Genomic DNA, 20,424 nt, shown 5'->3' on the forward strand with positions numbered 1-20,424 from the left:
CCCGCCCCTGGACCACAGATCTGACCCTGGAACACATCGAATGGCCACAGTCCACAAGGCGGCAGTCCCCTCTTCACTCCTGCACACCCCAGACCCACAGGGATCCCCCACGTGTGACCAACCCCACGATCTTCTGAATCATCCTGACTCCCAAACTCTTCCTCTTCATTTTCTGGCATCTCAGCTGCTTCTGCTTTGAACGGTGGTCCCGAGCGTTGCCCAGCACAGCCAGGCCTGGGCACCGGACTGCATCTGCCCGAGGACCGGCCAGGGTGCACATGTTCTGGCCCTTCCACCTCGGCCTCCTTCGTTCCCAAGTGTTCTACCGCTGGGAATTCCCATCACTTCAAACAAAGGGCAAGCAAAGTGCCCACCGGGCAGCAGGGCAGACCCTTCAGAAAGACAGTGTCCAGCACCCACACCAAGCCAAAGGCAGCAGGGCGGGCTCAGGGACGAGGCAAGCAGGCCCACTCAGGTCCTCCCGTCTACCCAGAGGAGCAGAGCCACGTGCTGGTGATGCGCCTGGGACTCACAGCATGCCCTCTGAATGTCTGAATGTCCGAATGTCCACCATCAGCGAGCAGAGCGCTTGGCCCCACGCACACCAACAGGTCATGACCGTTTACGGCTCTCAGAGATGGCCTGACACTGGTGCTGATGACTCCTCAGCGTGTGGACCAGCTGGAAGCACTCACATGGGAATCGAAGAGAATTACTTCCTCAAGGTATACCTGGGATCACACCCGATGAAAAGGTGCCTACCACAACCATACTGACCTGTGAGTTTTCATGTGCTTCTTGCAGTTGAGCGAGGTCTTAAAGGTCTTCTGGCAGTAGGGACACATGTAGGGCCGGAGGTCGTTGTGGGTGCCCATGTGGCGCCGCAGGCTGCCCCCCGTGGTGAAAGCCCCACCGCAGATGGGACACTTGAAGGACTTGAGCCCCGTGTGCGTACGTACGTGGGCCTTGAGCACTCCTGCAGACACGAAACCCCTCCCGCACTGAGAGCACTTGAAGGGTTTCTCGCCTGTGTGGGACCTAGAGAACAAAAAGCCCGATCAAGCTTGTCACACCGAGTGAGGCTGACACCCTCCAGAGCCACGCCACGCCACGCCACACCACGCAGCTTTCTCCGCCCCCCGCCGAGCGCCCAGGAGCCCAGGAGCCCAGCGAGGGACAGCGCTCCTGCTGCTGTCTTCATGGAACTAGCTCCAAGCATTAAGCTACACTCCGATGAATACAGACTCTAAAGAGTAAATATAATGCTAAAAAAATACATCAAACAGTGCTTTTCCATATTTCCTTTCAACAGCAAATACTGAACTGTATCAAGAATATAGACAGTTAAGTGGTCATTTCTGGATAAAATATTTTAGTCAAGAGACTAAAGAATGAAACCTACTAATTATCAGTGGATGACATTTCAAATACCCAAAGCTAGCACTACCACCCTAAGTGCTTCCTGAAAGCGCCAGGCCCCCCAGGCAGCGCAGCATCACACTGCCTCCGCGTGTCTGGACCCACTGCCTTACCTGATATGCTGCTTAAGGTGGCAAGACTTCTTATATGCACGATGGCAGTAGAAACACTTGTATGGTCTGTCTGCTTCACTGACAAAATTATTGTTAAAATAACTCTGGAAAAACTGGTTTTTCGGGATGGGCTGGATAAGACCTACAGTCAAACAAAGCAGGACAAACTCAGAGTTGGGGCTTCTCCCCAAGGTGTCAGTGTCCCCAAGAGCCACAGCAGAGCCACGTCAGCCGGGCTGGCACAGCTGGAGGGACGGGGGACATGAGGAGCATGTGAGTTGTCGTGGCTTCCCACGAGGGGAATCACCCCACTCCCACGATGACTTGTCTTGATCAACTCTTAGTGGATTTCCTTCTCACACAAGCAGTGGCTGACGTGGGGGTTACACAGTCACACACATCCCTTGTACATTCAGGGTGATTACTGTACACTAGGAACACAGCAAACTTAAACAGATGCTTCTGACTCAACCTCCACCCTGCAAAGGTCAACGCAACAGAGTATCTGCAAACAGCAAGAACCCTAAAACATCTCAGATTTCAGAGCCAGACCTCAGCAAAGAACTCCCCGAACCCAAAGCGATGGCTCACTCGGCTAATTCTCACCCTGCAAGCACTGGGATCCCACACGGCCTCTGGCTCGTGTCCCGGCTGCTCCACTTCCCATCCAGCTTCCTGTTTGTGTCCTGGGAAAGCAGTCAAGTGCAGCCCAAAGCCTTGGGACCCTGCACCCATGCAGGGGACCCAGAGGAGTCCCCTGGCTCCCAGCTTAGGATCAGCTCAACTCCGGCCATTGGAGCCACTTGGGGAGTGAACCAGTGGATGGAAGATCTTTCTCTCTGCCTCTTCTCTATAAATCTGACTTTCCAATAAAAACAAAGTAAGTTGTTAAAAAAAAAAAAACAACCCACGCCTCTCCACTGCTGTCTGCATACTCACCAACCTCAAATAACAAGGGAGAAATCTGACAGGTTGGGTATTGCACCATGCCTGCACCGTGCAATGCTGGTGGCGTTATCAGTACCCCCAGCAGCTCCCCTGCCAGCCACGGGCACGGCTCTGCCCTCCACCAGCTCCCCTGCAGGCCAAGGGCATGGCTCTGTCTCCCAGCAGCTCCCCTGCGAGCCATGGGCACGGCTCTGCCCTCCACCAGCTCCCCTGCGAGCCGCGGGCATGGCTGTGCGCCCCAGCAGCTCCCCTCTCCACTCCCAGGGGGAAACACCGCCTGTGCTGGAAGGGAAGCGGTAGGACCAGGCCTAACTCTCGGGAAGCTCGCTTTTATCCTGCTGGGTGTCAAGGACTCACCCAGGCCCTGGCTCCCGGGCACTCCTTGAGCTTGAACTCCCTCTCCAGTCACCCACAAGAGGAAATCGCCAAGAACAATCCCCTCAGGCACCTCCAATGGCTCACTGTCAAGGCACAACCACTGCGACTGCTGGGCTTGGCCACTCCCCTGCCACGGGCCTGCCCAGCTCTCTGTCCACCTGTCTGTCCCTCCCTCTGCACATCCCCACTCATCCTCCATGTGTTTTGCTGTTCTTCCCTGAACAAGCTCCGGCTCTCTGGCTTCTGTTCTAGCACCTGCCACTGCCTACCCTCCTCTTCCTCACTCAGCAGCCTGCAAGCTTCCTGCCGGGGCCCTGCCTCGTGAGCACCGACTCGACTCGACTCTGACTAGTGGTTTACACGAGACGTGAACCCTGACAGCGGGATGGGTGAGCCTGAGAAGCACGCACGTGTGCCACGGCCCACCTAGACCCACACTCGGCGTGGGGGCTAGGACAAGGCGCACGCAGGGAGAGCCTTGAGGTGGCCTGGCACCTGCCTTACCCAAGTCCGTTATGAGAATTGGCTCCTGCAAAGGAATGTCGGGCACTGGGACGCTGGCCTTGCCAAGGCGGGCCTTCGCGGGCTTTCGCTGGTGCCGCATCTTCCGTAATTCCGTGTGTTTGAAGTGGGAAGCAATGTGCGTCTTCCTATGGCCTGAGGTTCGGAATTTTTTGTCACAGTGAGGACAAGCAAAAGGTCTAACTCCTGAAAAAAGAAAAAAAAATTACATTTTACAATTATTTCAAGGACTTGTGCTGTAACAAAGAATGCCAACATAAGTAGGAATTTCCAACTGATCTGAATATTCAATCTGTTATTCCATGCTGATAATTTGAAGGCTGTCACACATTCTTTCTTTTTCCTCCTCTTGATTCAGCGCACAGCAGGTGCGGAGGTATGTAATAAGCACACCGTCTTCAGGACAAAGCCTTCCACTGTAACGGCCCCAGCCCAGGTAACTGGCAGAAGCCCCCAGGGGAAGCAGGTGGAGCGCCGTCTGGTGGCTTGGTACCAGCGCTCAGTGCCTCCCACCGCCTGTGGTCCTACTGAGCGCAGGTTGTCTGAGGAACGCCCTTGTGCCCAATCTCACAGGTGAAGGAAAACACAGATCCCAGAGTAGACAACAAAACACACTTCAGTTTTGCAAATCTGCACACTCAGGCTCAGCTTGGCCAGGGCGCTCAAGGAGCACACACACAGCTCATGAACATGGGGTACCTGCAGAAATGACAGAAAGACCCCGATGGACAGCGGGCTACAAAAGTGTCAGCGACACCGTTAACAGACTGAATGCTGTGTGTGCGTTAGACGCCAGAGAGGGTATTCCTTCACAACACTGCAGCCCCTACCGGAAGGCTCTCCTGCCACCCGGCGGTCAGGGCGGCGTTCTCATCTCCCTCACTGCTCAGGGCCCCAGTACAGGCAGTGCCCTGAGCCCCAGGGCCACAGCTGCCCCCGGGGCCCCCGCAGGCTCCCGAGGGTCTCATCCTTAGAAAGACTCGTTCAGTCTGAGGCTCGGTCTAAACTGGTTCCCCAAGAGAAGCCCCGCCCGGGCCACGGCGCACCTGTGTGCAGGCGGGTGTGCACCTTGAGGCTGCCCGAGGTGGAGAAGCTCTTCATGCAGTACTGGCACTTGAAGGCCTTGATGCCCGTGTGGGTCTTGATGTGCGCCGTAAGCGTGCTCTTCACGGCGAACGCCCGGAAGCACTGCGGACACTTGAAGGGCTTCTCGTGCGTGTGGATGCGGATGTGGCGCACCAGGTCGCTGGGCTTCCGGAACTCCTTGGTACAGTAGGGACACACGTGCCACCGTATCCCGTTCTCCTCCCGGATGGAGCCTGCAGTGACAGGGAAAGCAAGTGGCACAGCTGGGCCAAGGAAGGGGCACTGTGGCCACCCTGCTGGGCTGTGGAGCCACACCAGAGAAATGACCTCCGAGGGACACGAAGGACACCGAGGGACAGCCCTCAGCGGGTGGGGACCAGGACCCCTATCCGGAGACAGGCCCCGGGCAGGCAGGAGCCAGCAGGGCGGGGCCGGAACAGGAGCCCGGGCCTCTCCACCTGCAGTGAGGAATCAGGGCTCCGGCCGGGACAGCAGAGAGCCTGGGAGCCGGGCGGAGGAGCAGAACATCCACACCGCGGAGTGAGGGAGCAGGCAGGTTCACCCTTCACAACTCCACCAATGAGACACCTCGGAAAACAGCCCTGAGCCTTTTCTGATGGAAGAATGATCGGTAAGATTTGTGCAAATGTACGAAGCGGAATGGTCTCTAGAATGATCTCTAGAAATATCCTGAAAAAATTAAAAACTGACCCTGGTCAGGCTAATGAGATTACAACCAAAATCAAATCCTTGCCTCCCTTCTCCGTGTTCTCACTGACTACAAGTCAGAGTGACGGCCGGCAGAGCAAGAGGATGCGTCCTGCTTCCCAAGAACGACGCACTGCGACAACCAATGCTAGGCTTCAAACAGTGACAGAAAGGATGGGGACTCAGGAGGACAGCTGAGAGATGACAGAAAGATGCTGCTTATTTTAAGTGAATCTAACATCTAAGCCTGCTTTGACAGCAAAACCCAATGCAGAAATGAAGAATTACTGAAGAACGTGCCGTGTAAACCGGAACAGAATAGGAAGCGGTAAGCATGAAGCCATCCACTAAGTGACACACGGAAATCATCCCCCAAAGCCAGGTTTTTCTGCAACTGCAGAAGAAAATATCTCTAACCACGGCATATAACACAATCTATCGCTGGCGGCCCTGATGCCGTCATGGCGTGACTTAACACACGTGTCCCCACTGCACAGGCACGTCCCCAGGCTGGTCTCTGCGTGGTGCGGAAGAACACGGTCCCCAGGACTCACGCGTCCGCCTTCCCCTCCAGGGGCAGCAGGAAGGCCCGCCTCCCCATGAACACCTGCACACAGAGGGCAAAGCAGGAGACACCCCTCCAGCGTGCAAAAACACGGCCCCCAGGACTCATGCGTCGGCCTGTGTAGCGGGGAAGGGTAGCACTGGACGCCCCTGTAGCATCGAAACGCATCTCTCAAAGCCAGGGGCAGCCACCTGCGGCTGCCAGAAACTATGCCATGACCATGGAAATGAGGCCCGGACATCAGGAAAGGCTAACTCAGATGGCCTTCAGGAAGCAGCCCAGAGCTCTGGGCCACAGTGGAGGCCTCCCGCGCACAGAAGCACTTCTGGGGTGCCAGAGAGCCACAGGAAACTTCGCATCATCTTTATTTCCACATCTTCCAAGAGCTTTTTGAAGCCCCATGCTACCCACAAGTAACTCTCAGAAAATTCAGGGAGAAAACTACATAAGCAGAGAGGCAGCTGTACAGTGCAGCCGCTGGGGACATGTGGACAAGGTGTATGGGGCTTAAGACTGAAATTGTCTCAAAATTACAACCTTACCAAAGTCTTTGAAACTTGCACCACTTCTGGACAAACACGCCCACGACACAGTCGCTGCAGTTCTGATTAGCCCAGGTCTGCAAGGAACCCGAATGTCCACGCACTCGCCAGCAGACGACAGGAATTATCCTCTATCCACACAAGGGAACACGAGGCAAGCGCTTTGAAAAATAAGGCAGTAGGTATGGGATGGAGTGACCTAGGCTACCGTGTAGTGGGCCAACACAGGGGTGCATGTCCCTTCCCTCTTCCTGGGGCACCTGTGTCCCATGAGCCAGGCCCGCCTGCTCAGAAGGCCTGCCCACACCTACCACCCAGCAGCACGGGCAGCAGAGGCTCTGCAGACAAGCGCCTGGTTGCCGAGGAGGCCCTCGTGTGGGGCACCTGTCCTAAACCAGAGGAGAGCCAAGCATGAAAGCAAGTCGCAGAAACTTGGCGTTCAGTTTGCGGGACATGTCAGAGCTACAAGTGCCATGTGCGGTGGACAAAAACCTGCTCCCCGGGCTCAACAGAAAGAAGGCACCATGTCCAGGGAGACCGACCCAGCAGCCCTCTCCCCAGCACTGGCCACACCCAGGCAGAGAACAGAGGGACAAACACGGAGGACTGTGAAGGGTCCTGTGGGGCCCTCGGGCCACCCCAGTAGCACAGACACAGAGGACAGGTGTCAGAGCCATGCGGCTGGCCTCACAGAACTACACCTGCAGGAGGGTGTGTGTGTAGAACCAGATGGAACCACTGGGTACAGGCAGAGGATGGCTTCTGCAGTCTCTGCAGATGCCCCAGAGCCCGGGTACGGCAGGGCTGAGCTGGGCTGGACAGGGCTGGGCAGGGCTGAGCTGGGCTGGACAGGGCTGGGCAGGGCTGAGCTGGGCTGGACAGGGCTGGGCAGGGCTAAGCTGGGCTGGACAGGGCTGGGCAGGGCTGAGCTGGGCTGCACAGGGCAGGGCAGGGCTGAGCTGGGCTGGACAGGGCTGGGCAGGGCTGAGCTGGGCTGGGCAGGGCTGAGCTGGGCTGGACAGGGCTGGGCAGGGCAGGGTTGGGTAGGGCATGGCTGGGCAGGGCCAGGCAGGGCTGGGCAGAACTGGGCAAGGGAGCTCTCCCCAAGGAAGAGGACCACAGCTCCCCAGCTTGTGCTTCAAATGAGGAACTCCCAGCTAAACAGTTCCCCCCTCCTGGGGCTTGGCTCCCTGGGTGCCTCCAAGCTCATGCCAAGAAGGCCCCGTTTCAGTTTTACTGTCTGTGGGGTTTTGACGCTCCCCTAAGCAGGGTAGCTCTGTTCCCCATGGCCCTGGCTCAGACACACTGTTGACACACAAGCCCACTACAATCACAGCACCAAACCCTACAGGACTGCCTGTGCATAGACTCACGGGGGACAAGCCTGTGTCACCCCACAGCTGGGGCTTTTCTCAGACTTGCCCCAGGCATAGGGCAGCCTGCAGGTTCGCAGCCAGGCCTTGTGGCTGAGGAAGGGCCATGGGCATGCCTGGTCACTGGCCACCATCGGGTGCCATGGGCACTCATCTGCTGGAGTCGGTACTGATCAGGGGTGCGACATGGACTCTGTGGGGGCACACTGTCCAGATGACTGAGAGCGACAGGGGCCCGCACCAACACTGCTTCTCTCCCCGCTGGCTTTGCTCGGGAGAGACTGGAGTGTCCACAAGCCAGCAAACAGCTGACACAGAGGCACACACGCTGGCTGTCGGCTGTCAGGGAGGGGGAACCGATGAATTATAACTGATCGTTGACCATGAACATGAGGATGGGCCGTGCCTGCCCAGCGGCAGCACAGCTTGCCCACACTTACCGAGGTGGGCCCCTCATCTGCACCCTGCAGCCCTGCCAGGCGCATGGCTCGTGGATGCTGAGCACGGCGAGCCCCGCGGCACAGGCTCCCTGTCTCTGGAGGCTCTCCCTCCTTGGGGGCGGCTCAGCAGCCAGCATTCTGTAGGACACACTCAGAAGCATGCAGGACACATGAGACACCCGGGCTTAGTGCCATCAGCATTACAGACGTGACATTGGCGTTCTTAAAACCACTGCTAGACAGAGAAGAGCAGAACGTCAGCCGCCTGCACACACAAGGGCTCACAGGGTTGCAGAAGTAGGACAACTGTGAGCAGAACACAAATCGCCCAGCACACAGTGCTGACAGCGCCTGCCCAGCAGGACAAACGTGGCCACCCCCAGCCCCATGAAGGAGTTCGGGATTCTGTCGAACATGAATGCCGGTGCAGGTGGCTCCCATGTGGCTGGATCTGCGGGGTCTTTGTGACAAGGTGCTGTGAACCCTGTAGGGCTGTACCTCAACACGGGGCCCTGTGAGTAGAGTTCGTGAGGCTGCTGGGCAGACTAACCTCTGTCCCCGCCCCACACTGCTCATCTTGGTGACCTGGGAAAAGGGACCCAGGAGCTCATTCTGTGACAGTCCCCAGGATTCTGAGGACCAGGGCACCACAGCAGGGGACGACAGGCACAGAACAAGCACCAGCCCCATGGGCACCTGCTCCACCCTCTCCTAGCAGGGACAGCAGGACGGGGGAAGGGGGCACAGCCACACTGGGGGGCTTGTTCTGCCGTCCTCCGCAGCACTATTAGAGGCCACTTTCGGCTTGGGACAGGCACAGGCATCACGGTGGCTCTGGCTATGTGGGCACCCTGGGCACGGGTCCTCTGTCGTGCAGCTGCTGTGTATCCAGACTACTGAGTGGAATTCTTCCAGGGACTGAGCCGACTGCAGGGACCAGGCTCCCCGTGCTCCCAAGATCGGCTGCCAGTTAACGGCTAAGGCGGCTGGCAGCATGTACCATCCCGCTGGCACCCTTCCTTTCTCTGGAGTGCTGGCACTTCAATACTGCTCTGAGCTTCCTGGGGTGTATTTGTAGGCAATTTTCTGGGAAACAGGTATTACTGCCTCCACGTGCAAGCGTGTGTGGTACAAGCGTGATGCTGGAAGGGGTCTGTACGGAGACCCAAGCTGCTCTGGGTCAAATGCCACAGCAGACACGGAGGACTCCTGGTACCCCCAGGGACTTTATTATTCATGAAGTATTTCAATGCCAATGAATATGCAGATACATGCCGGTGTCTTACAACTTTTACCAAAAAATTCTTTCTGTAAATTTTACAGTAAGATCCACAAATGTGAACAAAACTGGCAGAGTAAATCCAGAAATGTGTCCCACAGAAGAAATGAAGGAAGGAAATGAGAAAAGACCGGGGCCCAGCGGGATGTGCAGCCCGCTCAGCATGAATAAACCAAGGCCTGGAGTGCATCACATGACAGAATGAAAACAGAAAGAGGCATTCGATAAAAGAGTCACAAGGAAAAGGAAAACCATTAAGCCAACAGTGAAAGGAAACTCCCCACGTCCGAGAGGAATCCATGCGAACTGCAGAGCAGAGAGCCCAACCCACCGCTGCCGCACAGGCACCCCTTAAAGGGAGACAGCAGACCACGCCCTCCCACCCCTGGCTGCCTGACCCCAGACAGCACCCAGAGCAGCGAGGCACAGCTTTGTGTGCTGGTTCCTCCACTTTTAAAAAAGATTTATTTATTTATTTATTTTATTGAAAAGTCAGATATACAGAGAGAAGAGACAGAGGAAGATCTTCTGGCCATTGATTCACTCCCCAAGTGGCCGCAACAGCTGGAGCTGTGCTGATCCTAAGCCAGGAGCTTCCTCCGGGTCTCCCACACAGGTGCAGGGTCCCAGGTGTTTGGGCCGTCCTCGACTGCTTTCCCAGGCCACAGGCAGGGAGCTGGATGGGAAGCAGGGCTGCCGGGATTAGAACCAGCATCCATACGGGATTTTGGCACATGCAAGGAGAGGACTTTAGCCACTAGGCTACCACACCGGGCTCCTTCATAAACCCTGCTGGCCCAGGTGTTTGGGCTCCAGCACTCATGTGGGAGACTCAGATGAAGCTGCTGGCTTTGGCCTGGCCCAGCCCTGGCCGTTGTGGCCAACTTGGGAGTGAACCAGTGGGTGGCAGTCCTGTCAGCTCTTCCTTCTCTCTGCAACTCTTTCAAAACAAAGAAATCAACCTCGTTTTTGGTTTTCAACTAGCCTGCTCTGGGGAAAGCGCTCAGTCCCAGATGCAGCGGCCATGGCAGGGCCAAGCCCCACCCCTGCTTATGGCAACAAACAGAATGCTGGCAAGGGAGTTCTTACAGTAGGTCGAAAGGATCTGTAGGCAGGGGGACAGAAAACAATTTTTCAACAAATGTTGCTAGAAAACTACTTACCAGTAATTATCAATACAGAAACCGTAAGATTCCGTCATAACTTACCGCACACCAAAATAAGGCCCAGGGAAACTGACCACTATGAGTGGCCAGCTTTTAATATGGGAGAATTCAGACTGGGTGGAATTTCTTAACCCAGATACAAGGTGCCTAACACTGTGAAAGCCGGATCGCCTTAACTTCATTAGAAGCTCGCAGCTTTTTGTCACAGTTCATCAACATACGCCTCAGAGTGAGAAGAGCTCAGCTGGGGACTCGAAACACGTGTACCAAGGAGGCCTCAGGATCCAGTACGCAGAGATCCCCAACAGATCATCAGAGAAAGACAGCCCGGAAGCACAGACAGGGCTCCACGGAAGCCCCGGGACGGACTTTCCAGGTCCCTTCTACAACTCGACCAGGGTGACAGGCCGCAACGGGCCTCTACTGAACATCTGAGCTGCGCAAAATGGCAGCTCTGCTAGCAAACTTAACAGAGTCTGAGCGCTTGGTTCACATGTTGGGTTATTTCCATCCACCTGCAAGGGACAGCAACAGACGACACATACCAAGAGACCCTTCACGCACTGGCTCACCTTCCCAACGGCTGCCCCCACTGAGCACGGGCACCGCCAGGAGCCCGGATCCCCACGAAGGCCTCAGCTGTGGGTGGAGGGATCCAAGTGCCTGAGACAGGGCCCCAGCAGGCTTGCTGCCACAGCATGCACAAGTCCCCAAGGCTGGCCTGAGCTGCTGCCCCCACCTGCCAGCCCCACAGCACGCACTGAGCGCACACACACCTGTGCCGGACGCCATCAAACACGGAGCTCATCAACAGATGAAGCAGCGTCGGTTCCCTCCTTGCTCGTCCTTTGTGAGACAAGGAAAGCCCAGGGACTAAACTGTTAGCTCCTAGCACCTAGTGCGTCACTCAGTGCAAAGAGGGCAAGTACCAAGGAGCAGAGGGTGGACACAGTCGCCCCCGAGGGACGCAGCCCTGCCAACCATGGCGTTGCAGGAAGGCCGCTGCTCCCGGACGCCCGGACGGGGCCTGAGAAGAGCAGTGTGCCGACAGACAGGCTGCTCGCGGGAAAGACCTGGAAATGCCTGCCCTGCACCATGAGCTATGGGAAGGTCTGAGGTCAGGACAGGTATTGAGGGGCCCAGAGCTGAGACATGGACGATTCCAAGGGACAGGGACTGTAGGTCCAGCGGGGAAGAAGAGGCCAGGGCGAGAGGCGAAGGCAGCAGGCAGTCCCCAGTGCACACAGGCCCAACACTCAGACTCACAGGCTCGGGCCGGGGCGCATCGGCAGAGAGCAGCCATGGCCGACAAGAGAGCCTGACAACAGGCAGCCTCAGGAGATGTCACGGTGGCCACCCCTCCACGCTAGCCACCACTCAAGAGCAAGCAGGGCAGGACAGTCAGCACCAGGCCACCGAGTGGCTCCTCAGACACCTAGAGCCCGGGTGCCCGGAGAAAATTACCAGGTAGAAATGGTGACTTCTTCTTGATAATTTTCTTTTCTTTTTTATCCAGCTTCTCTGGGCTGTCCTGCTCTTTCTCTTGCCCTGCTTCTGTGGGGTCCGCCGGCACAGGGCACTCGCCGGTGACCTCTGGGCTCTGAGTCTGCGTGGCAGAGGCCTTGCTGGTGTCGCTGGCATGTGCTGTAACTGGAAGTGAAGACAGCCCACTGTTTTCTAAGGCTTGCTGAGACAGAACAGAACTAAAAGGTTAGAGGATGCAGCGGCCCATGTCTGCCTGCCAAAGTCAATCACAAGAGGTCACACAGCTTCCCCCACCACCTGCAACTCCCAAGGCCACAGCGCCACGGCCCGAGCCGTCATAGCCAGCCAGGCCCCCAGTCCAAGATCCACCACACGCTTCCCCCACCGCCTGCAACTCCCAAGGCCACAGCTCCACAGCCCGAGCCATCACGGCCAGCCTGGCCCCCAAGCCCAGATCCACCACCTGGCCCCTGTCCAGAGTCTAGGCTTTCCCTTACATTTCTAAGCCACGGGGAAGCAGAACTGGCCCAACGGGGATAATACAGGCTGTCCCTCCACAAATGGGGTGAGGGTCCTTATTTTAGGGCTGAGGGTCTCTGCATGTTCCTTGCAGACACAGAATACAGCCGGCCAGCCCAGGCCGCCTGTTGCCATGACGGTACGGGACAGAGCTGTTACATAACAGCCCTCAGAGTGGCTCTGAGGCCCAGAGGGGTGCATTGCCCCTGCCCCTCCTGTGCCCTGCTCTGGGGCACTCAGAATTGGAGGCCCCTGACCGCCTTCTGGTGGCACGGCCAAGCCTTTTGCTGCCTGCAGCTGATGCGGGCAGATCCAAAGGAAGTTTGGGGAAGCCTGTTCTGAGTAAATTCACTTTCTAGAAAAAAGATCCAGGCTTTTTTTTTTTTTAATTTATGGATGACTAGGTCATGGAGAAGGCTGTACTACCTACTCTGCCCTTACTCCAACAAGCCCCGCTCTCGGCCAGATCCCAGGCCAGCAGGCAAACGGGTTTTACCTGGAGAATGTCCTGGTTGAGGCCCACGGTGATACTCAGCTGCTGCCCAGGCTGCGGGGATGGGTTGGACTCCACAGGCCCTGGCTCTGAAAGTTCTAGAAGCTGCTGGATGACGTCAGTCACCGCCTGGGCGTTCTGCTGACTGGTGGTGGATACAACCTGGGCCTCTGCCGGTTGAAGAGGCAGAGTCTGAAAGAGTGTGGCCTGGAACACAGCAATATGGTCGTGAGAAACACGGCTCTGGGGGCCGGCGCTGCCCACCGCAGGATGGCCGCCAGAAGCAACCCTGAGCAGCACATGAAATGCGCCTGGACTGCGTAGTATGCACGAGGCGTGGAGCTGGCCTGGTGTCCAGTAGAGTGGTGCTTTCCTTGGCCAGGGAGAGTGCTCTTAGCTGGGGACCAAGGGGGCTCTTCCTCCCCTGCGGCAGATGTGCGTCCATGGGGGTGCTAGTAACACGCGCCACGGCCCCCCAGCGCAGGCAAGCACATGAGAAGGCTCTGCTCAGATCATCTCGCACCACAAGTGCCTGCTTGACTCCCTACCCTGCAGGTAAATCGACTCTGCATGCTGCACTGAGCACAGCAAAGAAATATAGGCAACCCGTTTCCTGTAGGATCTAAAGCCTCACCACCCTAAAAGTGAACAGCACGCTTTGCTGAGCTCGATGTGAAATTCACCATGGGCTCCCCAAAGAACATGCTCGGGGGAATGCTCTGCTCTAATCAGGGGTTCTCATGCTCCTGCTGCCCAGTAAAGGAAGCAGAGGCACTTCAAAACAAAGCTAGAACCAGAGCAGCCAAAGAAATGCAATACACTTGTAAAAAACAGGGATAGTGGGTGACAACCTCATAAGGCTACAGCCAACAATGCACACCCACACGGGGCGTGGTGACTCGTGGGGACTCGGGTCACAGAGCACCACTCCAAGGGCAGAGCAGCGGGGCATGGCATGACGCTGCAGGGTGGCCCGCGGACAGCCACGGCCAAGGAGCGCAGCAGGGCATGGCATGACACCACAGGCCAGCCCGCAGAGAGCCACAACAAGCACGGTACTAACAACGGGGAAGACAGGGACATGGACAGGTGGGGACTCTCTGTACCATCTGTTCCAATTTTCTATAACCCCAAAAACTACTCTTACAAAAGTGTCTGAACTACAAAAGGACAGCAGAGAAGAGACCTGGCCCTGAAGATGAAGGCCCTTGGCCCTTCCATCAGGCAGGTACAACATGGCAGGTGCTGTCCGTGCTGGGGGCGCAGGCCACTCCCCTGACAGAACACAGCAATTACTGCTCAGCCAGCAGGTCCCCGGCGTCACCCACCCATCCCGGCTGCCCCTGCACCAAGGTCCCCTGGATGACTGCCTCAGTGACAGGGGTCTACCTTTTGATTTGCATACTGCCGAAAGAAACCGTGAAAATACCGTCGTATTTGCTGATGCCATGCACTAAATTTTTATGTTAAGGAATATTTAATTCAAAATGCGACTTTCAAAGCTTTATCATCATCACACTCTACCACCCAGGTCCTCCATTTATTTTACACCGTCCTCCCTGACCGGGAACAGACCAAGCAAGCAGCTCCAGCTGCGAGTTCCAACACTCCAGCTGAGCCCGGGGAGCCCACAGCGGCCTCTGCAGTCACTGTCCATGCTGGGGCAGGGAGGTGAGCCGCACCCGGAGAACACCCCGAGCCCCGTGTTGAGCAGCATCCCGCAAGCCCCCGCAAGCCCCCGCACCTCCCCACCTCGGGCTGTGCTCTCTGGCAGCTCCCTGCAAGGGGTTCTACTTTACACTCCACTGGGGGCTACTACAGTCACTAACAGGCTGAGCCTGAGCTGCAGACTCCTACCAGGAGGAAACCAAGCATGGCCATGGGCAATGTATGTAAGTATGTATGTATGTGTGTGTGTGTAGGCAATTTTTAAGTATATATACTGGGAAATACAATTTAGTATCCCAAGAAGACTTAGCAACAGAGAAGTACCATCTACACAGAGTAACCAACTTCTAAACTATAACTGAAAGAGAATGCAATGGCTCATCAATGATGCCAACTGCGAAAGTGACAACATTTTGTCTTATTTTTACAGGTCAGTAACAGTCTATGAGTCAGAAAATTCAAAACAGACTTTCTCTCATGATTAAGAAAACCAAAAGGCAATGCCTTGGTCCACACAAAGCACTCTGCTAGCACCTTATGGGTTTGAGCTAGCCAACAGTCCAGAGAACACCTCCTCCCTTCACGCACCGTCAAGACGTGCGCAGTGTCGGCGGGGCGCGTGGTGCCGTGGGGCCCACCCATGTGCATCTTGCTCATGTGTGTGTTCAAGCTGCCAAGGCTCTTGAACACACAGCTGCACTCCGTACAGTTGTAGGTAGGCCCGTTCTTGACCTGGAAAACAGAAAGCTGAGTGCGCACCCCACTCCCATCCCTGCAGCCCCTTTCCCAGGAAGCAACCCCCGAGTCAACAAGCGGCTCACACGGAACTGCTGCTCCCAGGGCCACCGTCCCGGGAGGTCACACTGGCCAAAGGCATACAGAAACATCTCTCAGCTCCAATTACTTTAACAGAGACCAAACGTCTGATACTCTGAGCACACTGCTCAGTACTGATGGCTCAGAGTGAGCTGGGAGGGCCACAAGTGAGACACGTGGGAGGACAGCCACGCCATCTGTGAACACATCAGCAGTTCTCGCACACCCCATAAACGGCAAGAACGTGAGGACATCTGCGAACAGCGCCCCAGGGCCTTTCAGGGTCACTCAACGCCAGTGTCAAGTTCCAGTGTAATGACCAGGGCTGCTCCGAGGCCTCCGGATCCAGTGCTGTGGCACAGACGGAGCCTCCCTTGCAGTGGTGACATCCCATATGAGCAGCTGTTCAAGTCCCAGCTGCTCTACTTTTCATCTGGCTCCCTGCTAATGTACCTGGAAAACTGGTAGAACGAAAGATGACCCAAGTCCTTGGGCCCCGCCACAGTTCTCACACACTCTCAGATGCACAATCTCCTCTTCTCCACACACACACACACTGTTTCTCACAGCCTGACACAGACACACTAATTCATACACTCACACATATACACACTCTCTCACAGACACACACAGCCTCTCACACACACAGCCTTTCACACACACACTCACAGCCTCTCTCATTCTCTTACACACACTCTCACACACAGCCCCTCTCACTCTCATACACACTCACACAGCCTCTCTCACACACACAGCCCCCCCACAGCCTCTCACACACAGCCTCTCTCACACACACAGCCCCTCTCACACATTCTCAGTCTCTCTCTCACACACAGCCTCTCTCTCTCTCTCTCTCTCTCTCTCTCACACACACACACACCCTCCCCTACCTGAGCAGCCATCTTCACTGAGCCCCTCCCCACGCAGCCCAGAGCAGCTCACCTCACATTATGAAAGCATCACTAAGACATTTATGCCCTTGCTCAAATCTCTGGGTCTTCAACAACAAAAAGATCTACTTTTATTTATTTGTTCTTTACTACAAAGACAGTGCTCCGGTCTACTGGCTCACGCACTCCCATGTCTGCGCCAGCCAGCGCTGGGAGCCGAGCCTCCACGTGCGCGGCAGGGACCCGGCTGCTGGGCTGCCACCCAGGCCCGCCTGGCAGCACGCCGGCACAGAGTCAAGCAGGGCCTGAGCACAAACACCCCACCACTGGACATGGGGTCTCTTTTAAAGTAATTCACAGCGTCTGTTTCTAAAACTGCATGAAGTGTACGGGGATGTCTCCATTTCAAATTTTATTCTGCTTATCTAAGATAACAGATAATGCCTGGTTTTTTTTTAATTAAGTATGGATAAAAGTGTACTATTCATACTCAGTCCATTCTTCAAGTGTTACTCCAGGGACAAATGGAAACACACATGAACCTCCAGGAAAAGGGGAGATTGCAGTTCACACCGGAGTTTTAGAGAATTAACCACGATCGGTGTTCTCTGTGTTGCTTAAAGATCTGCTTCTGCCCTATGACTAGGAGCCCTGCCGGAAGCAGCAGGAGGCACGAGCCGGGCACAGGCCGGGCACTGCAGGGACCACACCTCAGGGCGGCCGCCAGGGAAGTGCTGTATCCTCACTTCCATCCCGTGATGTTTAAGGTCTTAGCTCGACAGTGCATGTGTCTCAACTGTGCTGAAGGAATCCAACTCGTTACTCAGGCTGCTGAGCTGTGGCCTGCAGAGCTCTGTTACTTCCAAAATGCCATGCCAGCTGAGGCAGCAGTGCCCACCTGGCGCCCACATCATAAACCAAGGGACTCCCCCACACACGCTCTGAACTGAGGCCTGCTCAGGACACACTTGGGCATGTGCAGCTGACTGCACGCTGCGTGGCCTGGCACTGTGTTACCTCGGAGTGGACTCGCTGCACGTGCGACTGCAGGTTCCCCTTCTGAGAAAAGGCGGCTGGGCAGAAGGCACACGCATGGGGCTTTTCACCAGTGTGCTTGATCATGTGTGTCTGCAGCGCCCCCTTCTGGTTGAAAGCTTTTCCACATTCACTGCACTTAAAGGGCCTTTCACCTGCAGCGAGAGGGAGCCAAGTGTCACTTCCGTAGTCCGCAGACATCTGACACGCCACAAAGGAGAAATCCATGTTACCCAGGCTCTGCTCAGGGTCCCTGGAGCCACCCTGACCTCTGATTCTTCTGCCTCCCTCAAGCACCCAGGGCACCCTGGGCTGTGGTGGCATTGGAGCAGGGTGTAGCATGCCCTCGGCCTGCACTGTGGACCCGACACGCTGTTCCCATGCCTGACAGTCTCAGGTCCGCTCCAGTGCCTTCCCAGCCATTGTGAGGAAAGGCAGAGTCTGTGCCCAGCCGCCCACCCACCCGCCTTCCTGCTCCTGGACACATGGGGCGTGTTTCCATTCCTGGGCCCTCTGCCCAGAAGGAGCTACCTGGCTCGCGGGCCTCACACTCAACACAGGACTCTCCCCCAGGACGCCTGGCTTCCTGCCCGCTGACCACAGCACCCTCTGCCCTCGCTGGAGCATGTGCCCACAGAGGCATGCCAGTTGCACAGACTCAGCATTCACAGAGCCACAGGAGAGAGCCAGGCTGGAGTACAACCCACAGCAACACTCCTTTACTCTGTCTCATCTAACTTTCAGTATCTGAGAAATAGAAAGAGACTGAACAGTTCTTAGCCGAACTGATCCTCAGGAGAGTGGCCCCAACAGGAGATGGCCCTGTCTCCGGCAGGAATGGGGCGAGGAATAGGGGCAGGAAGTAGGGAGTCCAGCCAGAGCTGAGGGTCAGGGAGGCCGCTCTGGGAGCAATTGCTGCCCAGCACGTCCAGTCGAGGCACGGTTTGCACAAGACTGCTCACTGCATCACAGCACACACAGGAGGTGCCAACAGCCTGCCTGCTCTGAAAGCAGGAGGCAGAGGAAGAAGCAAGCTGGGAAGCACTGCCAGGAGCTGGGGAGCTGCCCTCCCCAGCATTCCAGGGAGCCCCAGACTAAGGTGGCAGCAACAACGGGTTGGGCGGGATCCACACGGCGGACGCTGGGGCCAGGCAGGTGGTGGCACAGGAGCACAAGGCACTGAGGCCGTGCGTGTCCTGCGTGCAGAAGACACACCGCACCGTGGTAGCTTAACAGGAGACGACACCTTGGCTTCTCGGGTAAAGCGAGGTGAGCTACAGCACGCATCATCGCAGATGCAATGTTCTTTTCCCCTTACAGAATGAATGCAAGCCGAGGCTCTTAAGAGTTGCCTGGACCATCATCTACGCCACAGCACTCGGCCTTGAGACGGTCCCTAAGATCCCAGAGCTGGGAACGCCGTGAAGCCGGTGCGCAGAGAACGGGCCGACAGGCACAACGGCCACCACAGAGCCACCATTGGCAGAGCTGGGGCAGGCGTCCGGCAGGAGACAGGGAAGCAAGGGCCGCCCAGCTTCTTGCCTGGCAGCACCTTGGGTGCCTCTGCGTCCCCACTCAGAGGACAAGGCTTGCGGTAAGCAGCGCTTACGAGAAGGCACAGGGAAGTCCAATGTGAGTACTCAAGTAGGTTTGAAATATCTAGGCAGAACTAAGCACCGAGCAAAGGTGCAGAGAAACATTTTTTTTTTTTAAAGATTTCATTCCCATTGCAAAGTCAGATACACAGAAAGGAGGAGAGACAAAGAAGAAGATCCTCTGTCCACTGATTTACTCCTTAAGTGGCCGCAATGGCCAAAGCTGCACTAATCCAAAACCAGGAGCCCAGAGCCTCCTTTGGGTCCCCCAGGCGGTGCAGGGTCCCAAGGCTTTGGGCCGTCCTCGACTGCTTTCCCAGGCCACAAGCAGGGAGCTGGATGGGAAGTGGGGTCACCAAGATTAGAACTGCCGCCCATATGGGATCCTGGTGTGTGCAAGGCAAGGACTTTAGCTGCTAGGCAACTGCACCGGGCCTAGAAACACACTTTTTATTACTGCATGTTTTCCAGTTCAGGTAGTAAAGCCCAATTACAGGACAACATGAAGACCCAGGGTGCCTTGTCCAGCAAGGCCTGATGAGCTGAGGACCGCACCTGCTGGCATCACACGGTAAACACCCAGAAGCCCCACCTCCCAACAGCAACATCCACGCCCAGCACCAGCCAAGCACGTCACTTGCAATTCGGGACAGAGAGAAACACAACCATCCCCTTTTTCAGCCCAAACAAAACCAGGGCAAGATCAAGTGCCTCCCACAGGAAGCCAGGCCACGGCGCGGGGAGGCGGGGCGGACTCTGGCTGAGCGCAGGCTCCGTACCTGTGTGGATCCTGATGTGCCGAGTCAGCTGACTGGGTTTCTGGAACGTCTTTCCGCAGTGTGGACAGGAGTATGTGAAGCCACTTCTGTCGATGTTGCGATTGTAGGACCTGGTACTTGACACCCTAGTGCAATGCAAGGAGACACTCGTTCAGCCACTCCCTCAGATCCAGCAGGGAGCGCGGCTGAGAGGCCGGCAGGACGGGCCGCACCTGAAGCCGACTAGCAGTGTGTGCACACACACGTGTTAGCGCTGTGCACTCCACAACACAAAACCCATTGATCCTAGCCCGGCGCCACGGAACAGCATACTAATCCTCTGCCAGCATCCCAGATGGATGCCAGTTTATGTTCTGGCTGCTCCACTTCTGACCCAGCTCCTCGTTAACGGCACCTGGGAAAGCAGCAGAGGTCGGCCCAAGTCCTTGTGTCCCTGCACCGGCGTGGGAGACCTGAAGAAGTTCCTGGCTCCTGGCTGCGGCCTGGCTCAGCTCTGGCCTCAGTGGCCATTTGGAGAGTGAGCAGCAAATGGAGGACCTGCTGAGGCCTCCAGGCCAGGGCCCTGCCTGCCAAAGGTAGTGCCAGCGTGTCACCCCATGCCAGGC

The 20,424-nt window shown here is 56.5% G+C and overlaps 1 protein-coding gene across 2 annotated transcripts in view; it reads right to left on the reverse strand.

Moving 5' to 3' along the window:
* ZNF236 (zinc finger protein 236) overlaps positions 1–20,424 on the reverse strand; it is an 88,937-nt gene that overhangs the window by 45,503 nt on the left and 23,010 nt on the right. For both annotated transcript variants that reach the window (XM_058676923.1, XM_058676922.1), the window contains 9 exons: positions 19,820–19,944; positions 17,428–17,600; positions 15,293–15,436; positions 13,040–13,243; positions 12,004–12,226; positions 4,427–4,699; positions 3,363–3,566; positions 1,533–1,674; positions 778–1,038 (listed from right to left, as the gene is read on the reverse strand). In XM_058676923.1, coding sequence (XP_058532906.1) covers positions 778–1,038; positions 1,533–1,674; positions 3,363–3,566; positions 4,427–4,699; positions 12,004–12,226; positions 13,040–13,243; positions 15,293–15,436; positions 17,428–17,600; positions 19,820–19,944 — 1,749 coding nt within the window. The remainder of the gene's footprint in view (positions 1–777; positions 1,039–1,532; positions 1,675–3,362; positions 3,567–4,426; positions 4,700–12,003; positions 12,227–13,039; positions 13,244–15,292; positions 15,437–17,427; positions 17,601–19,819; positions 19,945–20,424) is intronic.

The sequence above is a fragment of the Ochotona princeps genome, chromosome 18, assembly GCF_030435755.1.
Source record: "Ochotona princeps isolate mOchPri1 chromosome 18, mOchPri1.hap1, whole genome shotgun sequence".
NCBI lineage: Eukaryota > Metazoa > Chordata > Mammalia > Lagomorpha > Ochotonidae > Ochotona > Ochotona princeps.